Source organism: Gordionus sp. m RMFG-2023, chromosome 2 (assembly GCF_954871325.1).
Source record: "Gordionus sp. m RMFG-2023 chromosome 2, tfGorSpeb1-WG-v2, whole genome shotgun sequence".
Lineage (NCBI taxonomy): Eukaryota > Metazoa > Nematomorpha > Gordioida > Chordodea > Parachordodidae > Gordionus > Gordionus sp. m RMFG-2023.
Window position 1 is genome coordinate 18,523,476 of NC_088776.1, and position 22,304 is coordinate 18,545,779.

At 27.0% G+C, this 22,304-nt stretch overlaps 2 protein-coding genes and 1 long non-coding RNA gene across 3 annotated transcripts; 1 reads left to right on the forward strand and 2 right to left on the reverse strand.

Annotated features, from left to right (window-relative positions):
* Positions 1 to 512: 512 nt before the first annotated feature.
* LOC135925098 (uncharacterized) lies at positions 513 to 1,524 on the reverse strand. The gene is made up of 3 exons (XR_010571529.1): positions 1,125 to 1,524; positions 875 to 1,081; positions 513 to 827 (listed from the first exon to the last, which is right to left on the reverse strand). It is a non-coding gene; the product is annotated as an uncharacterized LOC135925098 (long non-coding RNA).
* Positions 1,525 to 9,400: 7,876 nt separating this feature from the next.
* LOC135923739 (actin-related protein 2/3 complex subunit 4-like) lies at positions 9,401 to 10,280 on the reverse strand. Its single transcript, XM_065458654.1, has 5 exons — positions 10,238 to 10,280; positions 10,078 to 10,196; positions 9,831 to 10,038; positions 9,618 to 9,788; positions 9,401 to 9,578 (listed from the first exon to the last, which is right to left on the reverse strand). Exons 1-5 carry the CDS (start codon positions 10,238 to 10,240, stop codon positions 9,573 to 9,575), a joined length of 507 nt encoding a protein of 168 aa, XP_065314726.1. The 5' UTR covers positions 10,241 to 10,280; the 3' UTR covers positions 9,401 to 9,572.
* Positions 10,281 to 17,916: 7,636 nt separating this feature from the next.
* On the forward strand, positions 17,917 to 22,304 carry LOC135924145 (uncharacterized). The gene is made up of 5 exons (XM_065459194.1): positions 17,917 to 18,051; positions 18,110 to 18,181; positions 21,867 to 21,965; positions 22,083 to 22,251; positions 22,297 to 22,304. The coding sequence occupies exons 1-5, from the start codon at positions 17,974 to 17,976 to the stop codon at positions 22,302 to 22,304; spliced, it is 426 nt and encodes a 141-aa protein (XP_065315266.1). The 5' UTR covers positions 17,917 to 17,973.

Here is a 22,304-nt window from a genome sequence, read left to right on the forward strand (position 1 = left end):
ATTAATTTATTATTAAATAAGTGTTCATTTTATTCATATAAATCAAATCAAGTATCTGCAAAACTTAACCCTTTTAAATTTTACAGTCAAGTCTGGCACATCATCTGTATGGTATTTATTTATATTTGGGTCATATCATAAATATTGATTAAATGTAAACTTAATACTTAATATGCAAAGAACACTATCTACAAGGGGCTGACAATACCGCAGGCAGCTAAATTTCGTTAATTTATCTATCAATATCGATAGAACGGGAGTTAGATTCCCTGCTTCATATTATCCTCCCGTTCCAAGATTTTTAACGAGATCGCCAAAGGTTCCATAACCTATAAAATTTAAATTTATTTAGAGAATATCATTGTATTACTGTTGCATACTCTTTAACAAAAAAACATTCCTCTTGCCTAAACATTGCAAATCCAATTTGATCACATACTTATTCTACTTCTGAAAACTTTTCAGAAAGCATCTTATCTATTAATTTCATGGATTGGTAATAAGAATTCCATCTTGTCTTGTTGGGAGCTATTAAATATCTACCCAATTTCTCCAATAAAATATCCGCCATTTTTGACGACATATTTTGTTTATTAACTAAAGCAAAACATTTTGCAAAAGTGGATCTAGATATTCGTTTATAATTGAGATCACTATCTGCCATCTCCGCATCTGTTGTTGCAATAAGGTTAAGATTATGGCAACAACAACGTTGATGTTTTGGTAGGCTGATAGTAGGAATAATTGGGTCATTAACGGATAATATGTCATCCAAATTTATCAATTCCATATCCTCACTACTATCTTCTTCATTTTCTCCAAAAACTCTAGAAAAAATAAATTTATTTAAATATTTTTTGCTAAATATAAATACTTAAATGCCTTGACAAAGTTGTTTTCATTGTCAATCACCATCTTCACCACCTTATTATGAATTTTATAGAACTTGTGGATACCCATGATTTCGTTAACCAAAACATCATATGTTTGCCACCCAATTATCCTCCTCAGTGCCAAAGCAACTGACCTTCTCTTGAGAGTTTACGGATCCAGCCAATGTGCAGTAAGTCCAATAAAAGCCCTAATAAAATAAACATTATAAAATTCATATAAATATAATATACCTTCGGTGACCACCCCAACAATCAGCAGTGGTGCAAACATAAGAAACTTCAGACAAATCTCTTATAAGATTTGTCGTCATATAAGAGAAGGAAGTAGATATCCTGTTGCCCAGTGTTTGGCGACAAATAATTTTTATCGCAGGAGAAAAAGTTTTAATTATTTTTTCAAATGAAGGATCAACAACCAGAGACAGTGGTTGGAAGGTGTCAATAATAAAATCCATGATAACCTTGTCTGCTGTTTTTTGCGATAGAGCTGGAATGTTTAGATTGTTAAAATTTAATTTAGATTGTCTGGATTTGCAACCAGAACCACTTTGGTTTTGCAGTGATATATTTTTTTGTGTAGAGAATTCGTTGAGGTGTTTGGTAATCTCATTTTTAAATTCACTGTGCTTTTTCTTTATAAAAGAAAAAAATAGTATGTATCTAAGTTGGATGAAAATAACTTCTCCTGAATCAAATTTCATTTTTAAAATTTTATATGGAAATTTAAAGTTAAAAAAAACAATGTACAGGCTGAATGTAAAACCTATATAAACAAAAAAAATGATAAAGGGTTCAACACAAATTTTGTTAAACATATTAAAGTATATTATTTAATTTATATATGGTTAAAAAAGGTTCATATAGGTTATTTTAAATTTTAAGTTTACAATATTGTATTCGTCTATCATTATTAAAAGATGCCCAAGATGTTATGGGCTAAAGATTTTGATAAAATATTTTCCTATATATGAATATAATTAGCCTTTTTGGCATTTAAGAACTATGGATTAAGGGTTCAACAAATTTTGTTAAACATATTAAAGTATGTTTTATTAGTGGTTAAAAGGGGGTAGGTTATCTTAAAAATTTAAGTTTACAATATTGTCTATCATTATAAAAGTTGCCCAAGATAATATGGGCCAAAGATTTTGATAAAGTATTTTCCTATTATGAAAATAATGAGACTTTTTGGCATTTAAGAAATTATGGATTGAATCAAATGATACAAAAAATACTTTCAATTCAAAATATATTATTAAAAAAGCCCTAAAAATGATGTCAAGAGGATTATATAATCAAGCTCAAACTGAAACTATAATACTAATTGATTAGATTTAACATATTATAATAAAGAAATAATAGAATAGATATTTATTTTTCTTTTGGTGAAACATTGCTAAGTTCAATACAAATAACATTGAACTGGATGTTTTAATTATATTAAAGAAAGTCAAAATACATTATAAAGGCTTAATTATTATTTATTACACTTCCATTTATTATAAATACTTTTCTTTTGAAAATTAATTAAACTAATATTATAGTAATATTAAAAAATAAATGCCTAATTATTATATACAAATAACAAAACCAAGATTAACTCTTCATCAAATATTTTATTAATTATACTGTATCTAATAATTCATTTTTTTTATAAAGAATCTGTATCTAGATTCTATTTCTGTAGGACCTGCTCAACTCAGGAATGTAATAAATTAAATTTAAACATGTTGACATTGAGATTATCAAATAAAAAAAATTTAAAAGAATTACTTGTAAATGTCTCTTTAAGTTCGAGGATGATATTGTGGAAGATGATATTATCTTCTTACAGAGACGACATTTGGTGCTGATCATATTATAAGAGTTGCTTTCATCCATTTCACATAAAGTAAAATACTTACGTAATTTCAAAAATGGTAAAAGTTTCTCATTCTAACTTATATCTGCTGTTACATCAATAGTAGAAGCAATAGAATCTTCTAAATCTATAATGGACATTTACATTTACCTATTAAAATAAATATTAATATATTATTATAAATTTATATTAAATAATTTGTAAGAGCTCTAAATCTCGTAAAATTTAGGAAATGAATAAATATATCTATAAAATAAATGGTGGAATGGAAGTTGATAAAATATGAAGATAGATATTTTTTTTAAAAATAATATTTTAATTTAATTTTCAAAATTTTTATTTTATTTATTGCTTTTTAAGTAAAAAATTAATTTTTAAAAAGATCGGGATCGAATTTTAAACAAAATGATCTTGATCCTCAATTTAAGTCAGAATCATAAATCTCGTAAAATTGACAAATTTGCGATCGAATCCCGGATCGTCGATCTTTTGATTCGATGTTTTAACAACTCTGCTGCCCATTATGTAATAAACTTATTAAAGTAACCAAATTGGGGCTATTGCCATCTCATAGTAACCATAAAATAAAGTGTCCTCAATGTGGGCTACCCATCTTATCACCAGCAATTCCTAGAACCCTTAATAACCCATCTTATCACCAGCAATTCCTAGAACCCTTAATACCTTCTCTGCCCTTTCCCTCACAACTAAACAACCCATAGTCACCATTCCCACATCATTGGCTGATGTGTTCACTAGCCCAATAATCCCTACCTTCACTGTCACAAATGCTTCGACGTTTGACCCAGCCGACTCAAATGTAGAAATATTTTTAACGACACCAAAACCATTTGTAATTTCACGAATACCTAAAGGAGCAAGGCTTCACGTTGCGAGACACCTGTCGAAAAACTTGATTACCTTGTTAAATAATTATTATTCTGTAAAACACTGGCTAGACACCCTGTCATTTGCCTTTACTACCTTACAAGTTCCTGATCCTGCCAGCAAAAAATCCCTCACCCAACAAATTAAGGATGCTACTATCTACCCCTTACCCATCAATCACATTACCACATCTTTTACGAGTGATGACACAGAAAAAAATATAAATCACAAAAATGACCTGCTCACCAAGACAAAACGAATGTCTAAAAAATTGGATAACCTGATATTAAATCCGCCATACGTCTGGCAACCTCCGACAATAAGCTGGCTCTCTACGATTTAATAACTTATCAGGCCCTTCTCCTAAAACACCACTCACACGATTTTTAAAATGAAATACTGACTTAGCCTGAAATTCCTCTAATTGAGGCCACTTATACCGCAAGACGTTAGAAAGGCTATTCTCTCCTTCAAACGCGATTCCTCACCTGGGTTCGATGGGTTTCGCCCAATATTCTTACAAGATCTAACCGCACCTTACATAACACAACAATGTGACGTTCTAGATAAAATTACCCAATTAATCAACCGTATGCTTACTGATACGGAGCTAAACTCATCGATCTCCATAAATCCAATAAAGATATTCGCCCAATCGTTATTGGAACCACTTGGCCATGATTAACTGCCAATCTGGTAGTTAGCAGATTATTGTTCACAATATCCAATCACCTTTGCCCGAATCAATTAGGGGTCAACGTAAAAGGTGGATGAAGGTGGATGTGAGGTATCCCTTCACATGACCCGGATATATCTGCAAACGGACCCCACCAACGATATCCTAATAGACTTCTCAAACGCCTTTAACTCTCTAAGACGTGGAGCTTTTTCCTCACCCTCTACTTAGAATTCTCACAATTTATCTTCGATTGTTATGCTAATCCATCGCATCTTAAATTCGGAGATAGATTGATTCCTTCTAGCGATGGGATACAGCAAGGTGACTCTTTAGGTTCCTTTTTGTTTTGTCTGGGCACTAATAGTCTAATACGAGACATTAATGACCAATGCAAGCTAAATCTTCATAACTAGTATATCGACGATGGTATACTAGGCGGCCCACAGACTGAAGTTATGAAGGCAATCCAAATAATAAAATCCAGCGAGAAAAGTTTGGGACTTCGAGTTAATCAAGATAAAAGCGAATATTGTCCTCTTGGGAACATTGACCTTAACCACGATACTATGTTCAATCATACACAATTGAACGCTTTAACACATCTCGGATCTCCAGTAGGTAAAGACGAGTCTTTTATCAAGTTCTTTGCCGATATTCTACGAGAGATATCCCTTATGCGCGATACACTATCTCGCCTCCCAGCTCACCAAGCTTTCTTCTTATTAAAGAACTACCTTTTAATTCCAAGAATTTTATATACACTCTGAGCGTCACGGATCTTTCAATATGACGTCAACCTCGCTTCACACGAGCTGGAGATTAAACGCCTAACAGAAGATATACTCAATCTTAAATTTGGGGAATTATCATGGCTACAGGCTACCTTACCACCAAATCCGGCGGCATTGTTATAAGGTCACCTTCTTACTTTCTGTTAGTGCGTTCATATCCTCTCGCCTGTCCTTTGAGCCCATCATTCAAACACTAACAAAACATCCTGACCCCTTACTCCTACAACAGGGAATTGATCTATGGAAGTCCCTCTCATTAGTCGATCCTCCATCGTCGGCATTACAGAAGGATTGAGATAAACCTCTAGTTGGCAACTTCGTTGCATTCCTTAAATCGAGGAGCAAACCAGAGGACCATTCTCTACTCTTCTCCATTTCCGAGTGGAAACGAATTTCTTGAGGCTTTCCCATCCCGAAACCTTGACCAGCTCCTAAGCAATGATGAGCTACGTCATGCCTTCGGACTTAGACAGAATTGCGATATGATAATACCTTATCACTGTATCCTCTGTCAAACGTCAGTCAACTCAAAAGGCCGTCACTCACCTCTACACTGCAAGCGCTGTAGAGGCAGATTCATTAGGCATTCAAAATACAATGATACCACTGCCAGGGCCTTAAAATCCGCCGGCATCCCATCAACCCTCGAACTTACTGGCCTTTACAATTCCGACGGTAAGCGGCCCGATGGTTCGACTATGATCTCTTGGAAGAGAGGGGAATTCCTAACTTGGGATTTCTCATGCATCGATCCTCTTGCCCCTTCCAATATAAATAGAGATGCAATATTAAATGCCGAGGCGAATAAATCATCTAAATATTCGCTATCTCTTCCCGCCAATTATACATTCCTATCAGTAATCGCTACTACTCTAACGTCGTCCGGCTCTCATGCCCTAAACTTCTTTAAAAAGCTAGGAAAACGGATCTCTGCTAGGACCGAGGATCCCAACGAGGGATTCTACTTATGCCAACGATTAGCCATAAACATAGTAAAATACAATCATCTCATCTTTATTTTTTCAATATCCGAAACCCCGTAATTGAACATCTTATGCATAGTATAGACTTTGGCCATTTTGTTGATAATAATGTTAGCGCTAAAAGGAAACTTGAATCTCAATCAATAAAAAAAATAGCAAGAATTAATGACTTTAAATTGTGATTTACTAATATTATATTTTTTTAAATATTATTATAACTTACCTTGATATAAATTGTCGATATAACGAAATTATAACTTTTATTAATTAAATAATCCTTAATTTTTTATATATATAGTATGTATTGAATTGTTGTTTTATTATTTTTGTAAAATGTTTATTTTTATTATTATATATTATCATATGAATTTGAATAACAAAAAATTAGATTATTATTTTTTGAGATAAAATAAAATTGCGAGAATTCCATTACTACAAAAAATACAATACAAAAGATTTCTATATTTCCATCATTATAAATAGACACAACAATCTATTTTTTTTTCTTTAAAATTATATATATTTATATTATGTTTATTCAAATAAATTGCTTAATTATCTAGTATTTGAATTAATAGTAACTTAGTAGCATCCAATATAGCACACGCCCTTTTATAATTTTTAAATAATATACTCCATTTTTAATGTAAAATTAAACGAAAATTTTCACAAAAAAAATTACCACCAATATACACGATTGCATATTTACTATTTTTTTTAAAAAAAAAATAAATAAAAAATATTAAAAATTTCCCCTAGTTTCAGTGACTCATCAAACATTTTTTATATATGGCCTTATTAATATCAGGGATTTGTAGAGGTAACATATGCATGGCCCTGATTTTTTAAAAAATAATTTTTGTCCCGGCTCATATTTTAAAACAAAAATTAGGCCCGACCCAGATTAAAAAAAATATTTTCGGTGTGACCCAAAGTCTGGCCAACCCAGATTTTTTGAATATTTTTTTAGGTCTAATAACCATCTTTCATTTGTTTGAGTTGACTATTGATATTTCTATCTTCAATATCAACAAAGTAAATTATTTTACCTTATATGTATATATCTATTTTGTCTCCTGTTGGAAGTGGACTCCAGATCTCTTAGGTAGCTCATGTGCTTATTTTTAACTACAAGTGTAAATAAATTTAAAAACTCTTTTACTCTAGTCTAATACTTTGTTTTAGAAAAATTTTATGAAAAATATTTTAGTTTTTAAAATAACTTATACATTTTAAATTAAAAACATCTAAGATTAATCTTTCTTTAATTAAAACATCTTATACATTATTAAATAGAGATAAATAAAATAAGAGATTAATATAGATTGATGCTGCCATAACTTAAGAGTTTAAATTATATTAAATGGCATCCCCCATAACTGTGTAATAAATAATTTGCAAGGTTTTTATTTTATAAATATGTAATGTAGAAAATTTCTATAAAGATTTATGCAAATTGTAAATAAATATGCAACATATCTGACATAGTAGTTAAGGTTTATAACTGTTCTAAGATATTCTGGAAATATAATATCTGATCGACTAAATAATCATTTCTATAAAAATGATCATGGATAGTTACCTAACAATTCTATTATCAAAATTTCCTTAATTTCATTGAACATTTTATTCTAATTTAATACAGAAATATAAATTAATATATTTATATCAAAAAGTGATTTAATTAATCAAAAAATTCTTTGCTTAAAAATTAGATAAAAAGGTATTTAGTAAACTCTGCAAGATATGATGCCATATCAAACTATTTTAACTTTTAGCATATAAAATTAGTATTGTTAAATGGCTCAATTTTAGCCGATTTTTAAAAACGTCTAACTCAATATTTTATCTAGAATAATATTACACATACCTGAAGATTTTGCTCATAGATGGCACAAAGGTCTAGATATCAATTAGAGAAATCTCGAGGCTTAGGCAATATTTTTCTGGCTAAAATATTGAATTAGTAGTTTTTAAAAATCGGCTCAAAACGAACTGTTTAACACTATATAAAATACACAATTCATCTAATACTTTATCTCAAGAGTATGTTTCTGGTTAAAAATTATTGCATAAAATTTTACTTAAAAAACAAAAAACGCATGAATTAAAAAATGTTTTATGGAAAAATACATTTACAAGCCATATTTGTTATTTCTCACTTTGAAAATGCCATAAGGAGGAAGAATACCTTTTTTGACTGTGAAAACATTTCTATATACCGACTATAGCTGGAAATGTCAAATAACAAAATTAAAATAGGGGCACTGATATTGGACTTTTAAGAAAAATATTGAACTGATATTTTTATTTTTTTTAACCAATACTAATATATTATAATATTTTTTATTTTATTTTTATTGTTATATATTTTATTTTATTATTATACACATTTTCTATTTATTCACATTTTTAATTTTAAATAAACTTTCCATTTGTCATAATAAATTTTCAAAACTCACATAAAAAAAGTGTGAAGGAAGACACCTTATAAAAAAAAATTTTATTGATAGAAAAAGTAAAGTATATTAATAAATTAATAATAGTCAAAATTTTTGTGTATTTGTTTATTTCATTGTTTTTATTAAGGAATTATTAGCAAATAAAAATGTTGCAAATTTAAATTATTAACTTTAGTATAACTTTGGATTGTAATATATTATTTTTAAAACATTTTATTTTTATATTATGTTAGAAATATGGAAATTAAATTTATTCGTAATATATAAAGATTTTACAAGATGCCTTATTAGCAATGCTCCATTTTGAAAGGTGGCAAAGATAAAAAATTTAATACCATAAATTTATGTAAGAATTTAGAGATATATAATTATTAAGGGCTATAACTTAATAAAATATGAGATCATTTGCTCCATTTATTAAATAGAAACCTTTATCTACAAATAGATAAGATTTATTTTATATTTATAAAAGCTCTGAGGCCATTTCCTGGTTTAACTTATATCTGTTTAACTAGGCTAAACAGCTTTTTAACTTAGAAACTATATTTTGGCTTGTTTTAAGTGTTGTCATTATTTTTAGTATTTTCTTTTATTTTTTTTCTTTCTTACTTTTTAGGTTTAGTTGAAGCTATATAGCTAGCTAAACAGCAGGTTATTTTAAGTCAAACCAGGACACACCTTGACACTTTTTTTTTAATTTTAAGAGCAAGGATAAGTGTATATTCTGATTAAAACACTTTAAAAAAAGTTATTTATAGATTTTATTATTCCATTATCTTAAATAAAATAATGAAAAAAAAATAATCTAAATATTGGATCAGTATTGGGACAATATGGGATAAATATTAGATAAGAGAAAAAGTTGTGGATCTGTGTAGCCCTATTATTAGTCAAACTAATTATTATTCATCTTTAAAAAATATAAATTATAAGAAATATATCAAAAAAATTTCATGATTAATAAATATAAGTATATAAATAATGGATATATTTGATTGCTTTAATTGGTCAACTTTCAAAACTAAAAAAAACTATAAAAATGTCAACAAAAATTATGTACTCTTTTTAAGAATTCTTCTGCTGATAACCGGGCCCTTGTGTTTAAAGAAAGCTTCATGTCACTAATTTCCTTGTCAATTTCCTCCATAAAATATATGATAAAATCTACCAATTTATGTTTATACATTGTTTCAACATGTAAATTTGTCACTAGAAAACTGATGTTATAACCCTTAAATTATTTAATAAACAAGGCATAATAAAATAGCTATACAGGCAAAGGTTTTTTTCTCAAAATTGAAAAGTTATCAGCACGTAGTATTAGAAATTTGGTGAATATTCTGCATAAAAATTTTTCAAGCTCATCTGCTTGTTTGATTGCAATATTAATACGTATTGAATTAATAGATGGTTCTATCAAAACCTTTTCTTTCTCATTCCTACTAATCAATAGAGGATTCATAACTAATTCTTTATTACATCTTCAAAGAGCAATAAAGGAATAAAAATAATGAATATACTTTATTTCAACTTCAGGTTTATTATGTCGTTCAACTACCTGCGATGAAAAATTTTCAATACACATCGCTGCTGATAAAGAATGTCGTACAGCATTTAAATATGGCTTAAGAGTGGTAGACTAAATAAATATGAAAAATTATAAATTATTTTAAAAATTACCATTTTCTTAAGATTTGCCTAATATAATCGTAAGTTCGTCCACTTTTCTGATTGGTCCATTTAATAATTGTAAATTAAATTATATCTTAACTATGGTTAAAAATTACCTGGAATTATCTATTATACTAAATAAATGCATAAATAAAATAATTATTCGCATAAAATTTTTTATTTTTTTTGACCGAAATGGACAAAAATACGATCCAAATCTTATGTAGGAGGCTCTCCCTTTCTGAAAATGTTATGAATGCATGTTTTGTTATTAATTTAAAAAATAAGTAATGATTTTAATAGTTTGGTATGTGAGAATCGGCAGTGTTTTGGAAAGGGGGCTACAGGGGGCCAACCTGTTATTTATATTTTAGTCTCCTTTCCAAATCCCCCCCCCCTCACAGAGCCACAAAAAATTAAATTTTCCCAGAAGTGGTAAATTTGAATTTTTTTCTCATTTAAAAAATGAAAATTTTTATCTTTTTTATATTTTTTTATAGCCACATAGAAGATAGAGAAGCAAAATATTGTATTTTCAATATATTGATTTTTATTTTCATTCCATATTTTATTGTCAACTAAAATGTAAATTATTTTCCTTATTTTGATAATTTATATTAAAAATCGGCCTGATGATAAGTTTTTAAAATTTATTCTTTGTCAGAAACACCGACTCACGGGAGCGGTGGGGCTCTCGAATCATTGAAATATTCAAAAGCAGATATTATTGACCTATTAATATTTTAAATATCATTTTTTTTGAAAAAGTTATAATTCCCTATAGAAATCTTTATAAGTCCTTTGTGATTCATTTAAAGTATAGAGTGAGGTTCAACGCCAGAAAGTAATGATGATAAATGGCTCAATTTTTATCAGGTTTAAAGCCGATCTATATAATTTTTTTAAGCGAAACTATCATATAAGCCTAGGTTGAGACCTAAACTTATAGGATGCTCAATTTTTTAGAAAAAAATACTCTTGCCTCAAGGTGTTTGACTGCTAGGATAAAGCTGATTTATCAACACTAAAGGCAAATAGACCTATTTTAAAAATTTTTCAAATATTTAGATAAATTTAAAAATTTTAAATAGGTAGTTTGTTAGTTATTAGGTTAGTCAGTTTAATTGATATATTTTTTTTATCCAGTTCTAAGCCCTTTTAGCAATAAACCATTTTCATTATTATTGATTATTAGGTAATATTTAAAAATATTAAATCATTAGGAACATGTTGACAATCATGTTTAAATGTATATAGATGAACATTTATAAGATTCAGAAATTAAACTTCTATATAAAAATATACCAATAAGAAGAATTCAAAAATAGCAAGATTAAATTTGATCAATTTATAATTACTCTAGAAAGCATTATGCAGTACAGCTTCATGGATAGCTTTGATGAGGATAAAATAACTTTAATTATAATAAAAAAAAGATTTATTTTAAAAATTCTTTTTGATATATTCTATATTCAAAAAGAAAATTTGCAAAAGAACCTAGACGTACGATTTGGCGATGAGCAAATATAAAGAATCAGTTAAGAATTCAAATTAATTGAATATGAAATGATTGCGCTCAATGTATTAATGAAGATGCTCCTAATGAAAAATTTAAAAAATTCCTTAACTGTGTATATAATTTATATTGTAATCCTGCCGAGTGTGAAAGTGGCTTTCATTTTATGAAATTGTTTCTAGTAGATAAGAGTGATTTAATTAATAAATAATTTGTCAAATTTTATGTTCATAAATATTAATAGAACTTCGAATTCGGTGGATTCCAGATCCATATCTAAATATAGAAAGGGAACTATGCCGAACTATGCGGTTTAAGCTAAGGCCTGATCCCAAGCTTCGCGGACCACGTTAATAATTAGCCTAGGAAAAATGGTCACAAAAAGTAGCTTGTGGAAATGTAACTTGGCCAAAAAAGTGCAGGAAAAATTATATGGAATAATTTCAAGTTTAAAAGTCTTCAGAACAATAATTTATATTTATATTATAGGTTACCTTGTTCGCCTGGAATTTTTTATTCCTAGCCTGTGAAATAATTTTATATAAATTGTTGGCACAGCCCGTAATTTTTGTGAAGAAAAAAATTATAAATTTGATTTATTTTAGGTCTAAAAAATATTTGGAAATTTCAGGCAACTCAAGGAAGTATTTCGCAAATATTGTTCGATCCGAAAATTTTTGCGAAATTTTTACGGTTAGCCTATTTTCTTTTAAGCCAAAAGCATGCTGGTCAAGAGTTCGACAGAATATGTACATGCACATCTCTGTAGATTTTCTTTATAGTAACATTTATTTGCATGAGAATTAGAACATTCTATCTCAACTAGGAGAGTAATTCAAAAAAATTAAGTTTCTATCGTTTTCAATGGGATGGTTGACCTTATATCGGATTTAATTTGAGTTATTTAAAATATTTCGGATATATTAATATAAATAGAATGGTATAGTTATAAAATATTGAATTATGTAAAAAAAATTATTCTTTACAAAAAGTGGATATAGAATATTTAATTCTAAGGCGATGATTTGTGGAAATTAGTTAAAAAATTTTTAAAAAATATAATGATACTTTAATATCTTCCAAATTGATGACTTACTCTAAATATTATATTCTAAGTTGTTTAGCAATTTTCAGTGTGTCATTCATTCATCATACAATTGTTTATCGAACACAATTTTTAAAAGGGATCATATGGTAGGTATTTCGTTTTTAAGATGTTTGTTAATTAGAGGATAAAATAATTACATGCTACAAATTTTCATTATTCATCTGAGAATTAGAATCTTTTTCGTCCTTAATATAACCCTGAAGATTGGCCCGAATTACAGCACGGATCGGCTCAATTTTATATATTATTAAGTCTGAACCAACCATTATATTTTGGGGAAACATTTTCCAAAGATGCACAAGCATAGTTGACTACTTTTTATGTTTCTGCGACTAAATAATAAATGCATTAAGGCTACATCTAGTATTAGATAACATTTTTAAATATTATATTACAAAATTTAGACGAAGTGTCAAGTTAACTACTAGGGAAGCAATCGAAAAATTTTTTTTTAACATTTGTCAAACTATAAATAAATAGAATTTGTCTTTATTTTTGAGTAAAATGATCAAGTACTGAATTATGAAAGTTATTGGTAAATTTTAAATTTTTTAATAATTTTTTTTTTCAATCGAAATCAAAGATAGATTTAATAAACAATTTTGACTCATCCTGTTTCAACAATAATATTTGATTCGTTTTAAAGATGAATAACCCCGGTCTGTACTTGCTGTTGTTTGAGCCAAAGTTCAGATAATTTCTTTAAAACTTTTCATCAAATCGGTAAACATTCTTTTTCTTACAAAATTCATCGTCCTGAAACACTGCCTTTAATTCGGTTTCCATCTTGTGTAAATCCAAAAATAATAAGTGTCATTTAAATTGTCGAAAAATTTTTTTGGAATATTTTGATTAAATATTTGGAATTTACAAATATCTAACAATTCGAAGAATTTGATATTTTTTATTGTATCGAACCGAAATTTCATTGATTATATTATCTGTTATTTTCATTTTCAAAATTTTTTTGTATAGGGCAATCCGGATCTATTAGGTTTTTTTATCTAAATTGCCTTCAACATATTCTTTTCCATTTTAATTTCTCCATAAAAATCAAATTTTCTTTATTTGATTTAACTAAATTTTAATATTTCAGACGAAATAGAATTAATTAAATTATTTTGAATATCGCTTGATAGTCCAATAAAAACTATACAATTTTTTTAATTGATGCTGCAATAATAAATTTTCTTCTGCGAGCAAATAATAAATTTATTCAATATAATTTCCTCTATTTACTGAATTAGAAGATTTATCATCACCACGGAATTCTAGGTCCTAAATTCCAAGATGACATATAGAGTTGATCAATATTTCTCTATTTGATTTGACTTTCCAATTATGATGTTAGATTGATATTTTACACATCGAAGCTATCATATTTACAATAAGATTTTTGGCAATCGACTGCAAATGAGTGGTTGATTCTTCGTTGAAAAATTATTCATTACAGAAAAAAAGTAAGAGTTATGTATTATGATATATATGGGATGTCGAATAGAAAGGAGAAAGTGGAAATGGAGAGCATTCATTCATTTTTTATATAATCATAAGTAGTGTTGTTAATCGACTAAATTTAGTCGACTCACACACGACTAACTAATAGTTTTAGTCGAAAAATTCGACTAAAAACTTTAGCAACTAAATTAGTCTATTAGTCGACTAATTTGGTCGACTAATTTAGTCGACTAAAACGACTAATTTAGTCGACTAAAACGACTAATTTAGTCGACTAAAACGACTAATATAGTCGACTAAAACGACTAATATAGTCGACTAAAACGACTAACATAGTCGACTAAAACGACTAAAACAACTAATATAGTCGACTAAAACGACTAACATAGTCGACTAAAACGACTAATTTAGTCGACTAAAACGACTAATATAGTCGACTAAAACGACTAATTTAGTCGACTAAAAGAACTAATTAAGTCGACTAAAAGAACTAATTAAGTCGACTAAAAGAACTAATAAAGTCGACTAAATTAAGTCATTAAACATAACATAATCCTTATTTTTGATAAATTTTTTAGGTAAAAATATATGTTGTAAAGATGTAAAAATAAAATTTCAGTGAAGATGTACCATCATAGAAAAATATTAATTGTTATTTTTGAAAAGTAAATAGATAAAAATATATTTATTGTAAAAGTGTTAAAATAAAATTTCAGTGAAGATGTACCATAGAAGAGTGACAATTATCATAATCGTTATTTGTGAACTTTTTTGAATTTTTTTAAAACAAATAGGTAAAAATATATATTGTAAAGATGTTAAAATAAAATTTCAGTGAAGATGTACCGTAGATAGGTGACAATTATCATAATCGTTATTTGTGAACTTTTTTGAATTTTTTTAAAATAAATAGGTAAAAATATATATTGTAAGGATGTTAAAATAAAATTTCAGTGAAGATGTACCGTAGATAGGTGACAATTATCATATTCGTTATTTGTGAATTTTTTGAATTTTTTTAAAATAAATAGGTAAAAATATATATTGTAAAGATGTTAAAATAAAATTTCAGTGAAGATGTACCGTAGATAGGTGACAATTATCATAATCGTTATTTGTGAACTTTTTTAATTTTTTTCAAAATAATAGGTAAAAATATATATTGTAAAGATGTTAAAATAAAATTTCAGTGAAGATGTATCATAGAAAAGTGACAATTGTCATAATCGTTATTTGTGAACTTTTTTGAATTTTTTTAAAACAAATAGGTAAAAATATATATTGTAAAGATGTTAAAATAAAATTTCAGTGAAGATGTACCATAGAAAAGTGACAATTGTCATAATCGTTATTTTTGAACTTTTTTGATTTTTTTTAAAACAAATAGGTATAAATATATATTGTAAAGATGTTAAAATAAAATTTCAGTGAAGATGTACCAGAGAAAAGTGACAATTGTCATAATCATTATTTTTTAACTTTTTTGAATTTTTTAAAAGCAAATAGGTAAAAATATATATTGTAAAGATGTTAAAATAAAATTTCAGTGAAGATGTACCGTAGATAGGTGACAATTATCATAATCGTTATTTGTGAACTTTTTTGAATTTTTTTAAAACAAATAGGTAAAAATATATATTGTAAAGATGTTAAAATAAAATTTCAGTGAAGATGTACCATAGAAAAGTGACAATTGTCATAATCGTTATTTGTGAACTTTTTTGAATTTTTTTAAAACAAATAGGTAAAAATATATATTGTAAAGATGTAAAAATAAAATTTCAGTGAAGATGTACCATAGAAAAGTGACAATTGTCATAATCGTTATTTGTGAACTTTTTTGAATTTTTTTAAAGTAAATAGGTAAAAATATATATTGTAAAGATGTTAAAATAAAATTTCAGTGAAGATGTACCGTAGATAGGTGACAATTATCATAATCGTTATTTGTGAACTTTTTTAATTTTTTTCAAAATAATAGGTAAAAATATATATTGTAAAGATGTTAAAATAAAATTTCAGTGAAGATGTATCATAGAAAAGTGACAATTGTCATAATCGTTATTTGTGAACTTTTTTGAATTTTTTTAAAACAAATAGGTAAAAATATATATTGTAAAGATGTTAAAATAAAATTTCAGTGAAGATGTACCATAGAAAAGTGACAATTGTCATAATCGTTATTTTTGAACTTTTTTGATTTTTTTTAAAACAAATAGGTATAAATATATATTGTAAAGATGTTAAAATAAAATTTCAGTGAAGATGTACCAGAGAAAAGTGACAATTGTCATAATCATTATTTTTTAACTTTTTTGAATTTTTTAAAAGCAAATAGGTAAAAATATATATTGTAAAGATGTTAAAATAAAATTTCAGTGAAGATGTACCGTAGATAGGTGACAATTATCATAATCGTTATTTGTGAACTTTTTTGAATTTTTTTAAAACAAATAGGTAAAAATATATATTGTAAAGATGTTAAAATAAAATTTCAGTGAAGATGTACCATAGAAAAGTGACAATTGTCATAATCGTTATTTGTGAACTTTTTTTGAATTTTTTTAAAACAAATAGGTAAAAATATATATTGTAAAGATGTAAAAATAAAATTTCAGTGAAGATGTACCATAGAAAAGTGACAATTGTCATAATCGTTATTTGTGAACTTTTTTGAATTTTTTTAAAGTAAATAGGTAAAAATATATATTGTAAAGATGTTAAAATAAAATTTCAGTGAAGATGTACCGTAGATAGGTGACAATTATCATAATCGTTATTTGTGAACTTTTTTGAATTTTTTTAACAAATAGGTAAAAATATATATTGTAAAGATGTTAAAATAAAATTTCAGTTAAGATGTACCATAGAAAAGTAACATTTGTCTATTTTTCAACTTTTTAGCTGAAACGAGCAGACTTTTATTTACTCCCCTTTATCTTATTGGGCGAGCTAGCTAAATAATATCAAAAATTACGAGCGGACCGGTTAAAAATTTTTTACTTTTAATTTTTATCTAAAATTTATCAGGTAACATTAAAAAATATATGCTTCATAAAATTTTAACATTTGTCCAAAGTACAAATAATTGTTGTGGATGTTATATGTGGGAAAAGCCTATGAGATTAAAAAACTTCTTATTTTATTTACATGGATGAATATAAATCGACGTGAATAAAAATATGATTTCACCTATGGCCCAAAAGAAAAGAAAATTTAATTATTAAATTTTAAATGCACTGTTTGAAATAGGTAGCATCCACGTCAAGATTAAATCACAACATAAGATTAGATGAAGTTATGAGATGAGAGCACACTTTTTAATTACATAACCATTTAAATTTTAAAGTAAGTTTATTGATATTTTAAGGCTTAGCACCATTTTTTTGTACATTTCTTTAATTTATTATTTTAGAAAATATAAATCCCTTCTCTTTCTCAATTATTTAAAATTTGTAATAATAATTTAGCAATATTTTTTGATTCTTTAAAATATTTCATTAAAATGTATTATTTATATTATATTTATTATTTTAAATTTCAATGATTATAACGCCTCGATGGCACCAGTAAGTTTTTGTATAAAATTTTTATTTTTAAAAAAATTCTTATTTTAATTTATATTTAAAAAAAAAATCTTTTTTAAAATAATTTACATTTATAATGAGTAGTTTATCTTTATCTTCTTCTTCAAGCAATGCCATTACTATGATGGATTCTCAAGAGATAGTAGAAGATGAAGTAATTTATATTAATTTTATATTTAAAACTTATAAACCCAATGTTTTATAAAAAAAAGACCTTATTTAGAGATTTAGAGTTAGAAAATACTAATACTATTATGGATTCTCAACAGAAGAATGAAGATGATGTAAGTTTTAATATTTTTTTATATATTTAATTTAAATTATTATACCTAATTAGTGTTTTCGGCCTGGGTTCAAGCCGGTTCAGAAGTTATTTAATATGATACCAATTTAGAGAAATGATAAAAATATTTTATTCAAAAATAGCGCACGGGTCGGGCTTCAGTCGACTCATGACTAATTAACCGGTTTGAATATGAGTCGTTTTGCCGGCCTCGGTCAACTATTTAGCAACAAAAGACATTGTGTTGTTAAAAAGACAGTTCACCCGACTCAGAGTCTCTAGACGTTATTCGAATTAGTTGATTAACTCAAGTCGACTCTTTTATAGTCAAAACAATTGGTCCCTTTATTTTAAACTCTTATCTATATAGGAGAGACTGGGGTTATTCGAACCAATTTTTAAAAAATTGGCAGCTCCTATGATTAGATACCTAAATCTATATTCTATAAAGGTGCCTTATAAAAATCTTAAGATTATAATTATTTTTTTAAATTTTAATTTTTGTAAAAGTGATAATTTTGTTCAACAAGTCCCGATAGCAGGGTGAGGCAAACCACTTCAAGAGGCTTCCTAAACCATTGGTTTTTTAGGCGATAAAATATTGAAATGCATTTTTATTTATTAATAATGATATGTATTGAATGATTTTATTGTTCAAAATATGATATTACTTATAAATTAAAGCTAATAAATAATATATAAAAATCGAAACTTAATTTTTTCAAATTTAATAAACATTTTGGACATAAAAAAATATGAATTAGAGATTAAGATTTCTAAGTATTCCCAAACCAATCATACCTGTGATGAAGTACTTAAGTGCCTTAAGTCCTTTAAAAAAGGGAAAACAGGTGGGTTGGATGGTTTTAGACCTGGTTTTTTTGCTGATTTATCAGTGCTATGATAATGGTTTTATTGACCATTTGATGAAATGATTAACTAAACATTGCAATAATATCCTCTTATGAGAAGTTCCTCTTTGTATTCGTCTAATTCTTTTTGGCGCTCGTCTTGTTTCTTTAACCAAGCGGGATCACGGCGGCAAAAGACTTGTCTGGGATGTCTCGCGTGTTACCTCCTTTCCGTCTAACGGAAATACCGAACCCCTGGAACTCCAAGAACTCGATAATAATAAATATAGATTCCTCCCTAATTCTTTTATATTTATTCCCCTAATTTTTAGCGTTCTGGGAAACCCCGGTCCCCATTCCCTAAAGTTCTTAAATTAATTGGGTAGAAGAATTGCATTAAGGACAGGGGTCAAAAACGAGTTCTTATCTCTTAAACAAAAAATCCAATTCGAAATCCTAAAAATGTTTCTTCGAAACCTCCCTTTTCCCTCCTAGTTCAGCACCTATAATTTGCAAAATATTTTTTTTAGCGGCTTAAATCAGGATTGTGCATTTGACCGGTCAAATAAATTTCGGTCAATTGACAGATATTTGACCGGTAAAATATGGTCAAATTCAAATATATGTTTTTTAAGTTAATATCTATATTATTAATTTTTTAAATTCATTGTCATTAAATAACTAACATTTAGCTATCCGTAACAGATTCTTGTTTTGATTCATATTCAATATTATTATTTTCTTTAATATTTTTTAATCAATTTTCCTGATGTCTTAGATCTTCAATCGATTTTTATTTTTATAAAAATATTAACCCAAATCGACCTATTTCCTTCAAAATAAGAAGTAGAACTAGGAATTATTAATTTCTTAATGTGGTGGGCAAAGTTTAATCTATTAACTTGAGGTCGGAATTGATTGTTTTTGGAAATTATTATTTTCCTAATTCGCTATATTAAACATGCTGTTTTTGCTTTTGAAATTAATTATATCACTTAAAATATTTTGGTCATCACTATCTTGTAAAATAGCTAATTCTAGAATTATATCACATACTTCATTAAATTCACTACTAGTGAGATTCCCCTCTTGATATTGTTGACCCAAAAAATAAGCAAAAATTGTGATCAATTTGACCGTATTTGACTAGGTCAAATACTCCTTTGGTTAAGTGACTGATTAATTGACCGACTTGCCGTAAATTTTTTCTTAAATTAAAATAAAAATACCCCCTCTCCCTCCCCCCCCCCCCCCCCACGTTTTGGTAAGAAATATAATTTTAAAAAAAAATACAATGAATTTTACTTAAATTAAAATAAAAATACCCCCTCCCCCCCCCCCCCCCCCCGTTTTGGTAAAAAATATAATTTAAAAAAAAACAAAACAATGAATTTTATATGCCAAAAAATAAAATTATTCCCCTCATTCCCTTTAGGTGCCAGCTAGGCGTTAACAAATTATAAGAATAAAAATAGTTTAAGTTATTTATTTTTAAAATTATTATAAAAAATATAAACAATTAAATATATTTTTTAAATTATGATCCCAAATTAAATCATTGAGAATTTAATAAGTTATTTTATTAACATTGAATTTATATTTTTATAGAGTCTTATAAAAATAATTAAAATTGAAAGTAATATTTCGTTAACAGATATTGATGATGGTTAGGATAATTTTACTTATTGATAATATAGATATAGATTCGCCCACAAATGCACTCCACATAGAACTTGATAATATTCATGAAGGTGCTAATATTTATACAGTTACTGCTTTATTAATGGCAGGTAAAATTAGTAAAAGAAAAATAGGGAGACCTTTAAATGAAACTCCTAAATTATAAAAAGGTTCTAGGTTATTTCAGGTAATATCATAAGTTAGATGATAATATAGGACATTGGCCAGAAGCGTCCAAAACTCGAAAAAGGTGTAAACTATGTGTTAGCGTATATTCAAGGACTAAGTGTGAAAAATGTGAAATTTATTTATATTCTAACCAGAATATAAATTGTTTCAAAACTTTTCATAATAAATACATATATATTTTTTTATACATGCAATTCGCTCAATGATGTCAAATTGTATCGTGATTTTTTTTTTACCTGTAAACTATGAAAAAAAAAGTAGAAATAAAATTTTACATCCTTAGTATATATTAATGAAGATTTTTTATAAAAAATTTTTTTTAGTTTTATTTTAAAAAGTCGAGCTTTAAAGGGTTAATTTAGAAATTAAATTTTTGATTAAATTATATTTCGTTGAATACAATTTTTAAAAATTGGAATTTTTAAGTTTTTTTTCAAAACTAAATTGATAGTAAGTATAAAGATACTGTAAGCACTGGATTACGTAGTAATTAACAAATATAAATTAAATGGTAAATTTTTTAAAAAAAATATTTTTTCAAAGGGAAAAGGCTAACATTTTAAACGTAATTTTAATTATTTTTATATCATTGAACTAAGAATTAAATTCTCTATCCAAAAATGCTTAGATTTTTTGGATTGTGATTTTAATTCTGAGTTCATTGATATAAAAATACTTAAAATTTCCTTGGATGATACTGTGTATTTTTTAAATGTTTTACGTTTTTGTTTTTACACCATTTAATAAATTCATTTGAAATAAATTGTTGACCATGGTTATACTCATTTTTCTAATCTATTTATTCAATTCTTACTTGAATCTTTAATTCTATCGATCTCGATCCATTATAAGTATGCAGCAATTCCTACCAGAGTCATTTTGGGGAGTCATTTTGGGTCGATTTTTCGCCCAAAAATTAACCCAATAAGTACATTAACAACATTAACTATACACAATATTTTATAGAATCAAAAGGCCGATAGTATTCACAATGCAGTAGAAAATAGTTATGAAATCATAAACAATGAAGGAATCAATATTCGTGGGTTTGACACAGATTCAGATGTAATATATTTCGATAGTATAAAATTTTAAAAATATATAATATAATATAACCTTTTTTTTATAATAACAATAAATCACAAATGATAAAATATGTTTATGTATATAAATAATATATAGATAGAGCCTTTGACTAGCCAAGATGCTATTATATGTGACTTATCACAAATTTCAGATATATCTACATCTAGTAAGTTAAATATTTCCAATGTATTCAAGATGACTCCGAAAAAATCTCGCCGAAAGTGTATATACTGCAATACACATTACAGTTTAAATACAGCCTCAAGTATGTATTATTAAAATTTAATATACGATTATAATATATTTTTAGCAAATTAA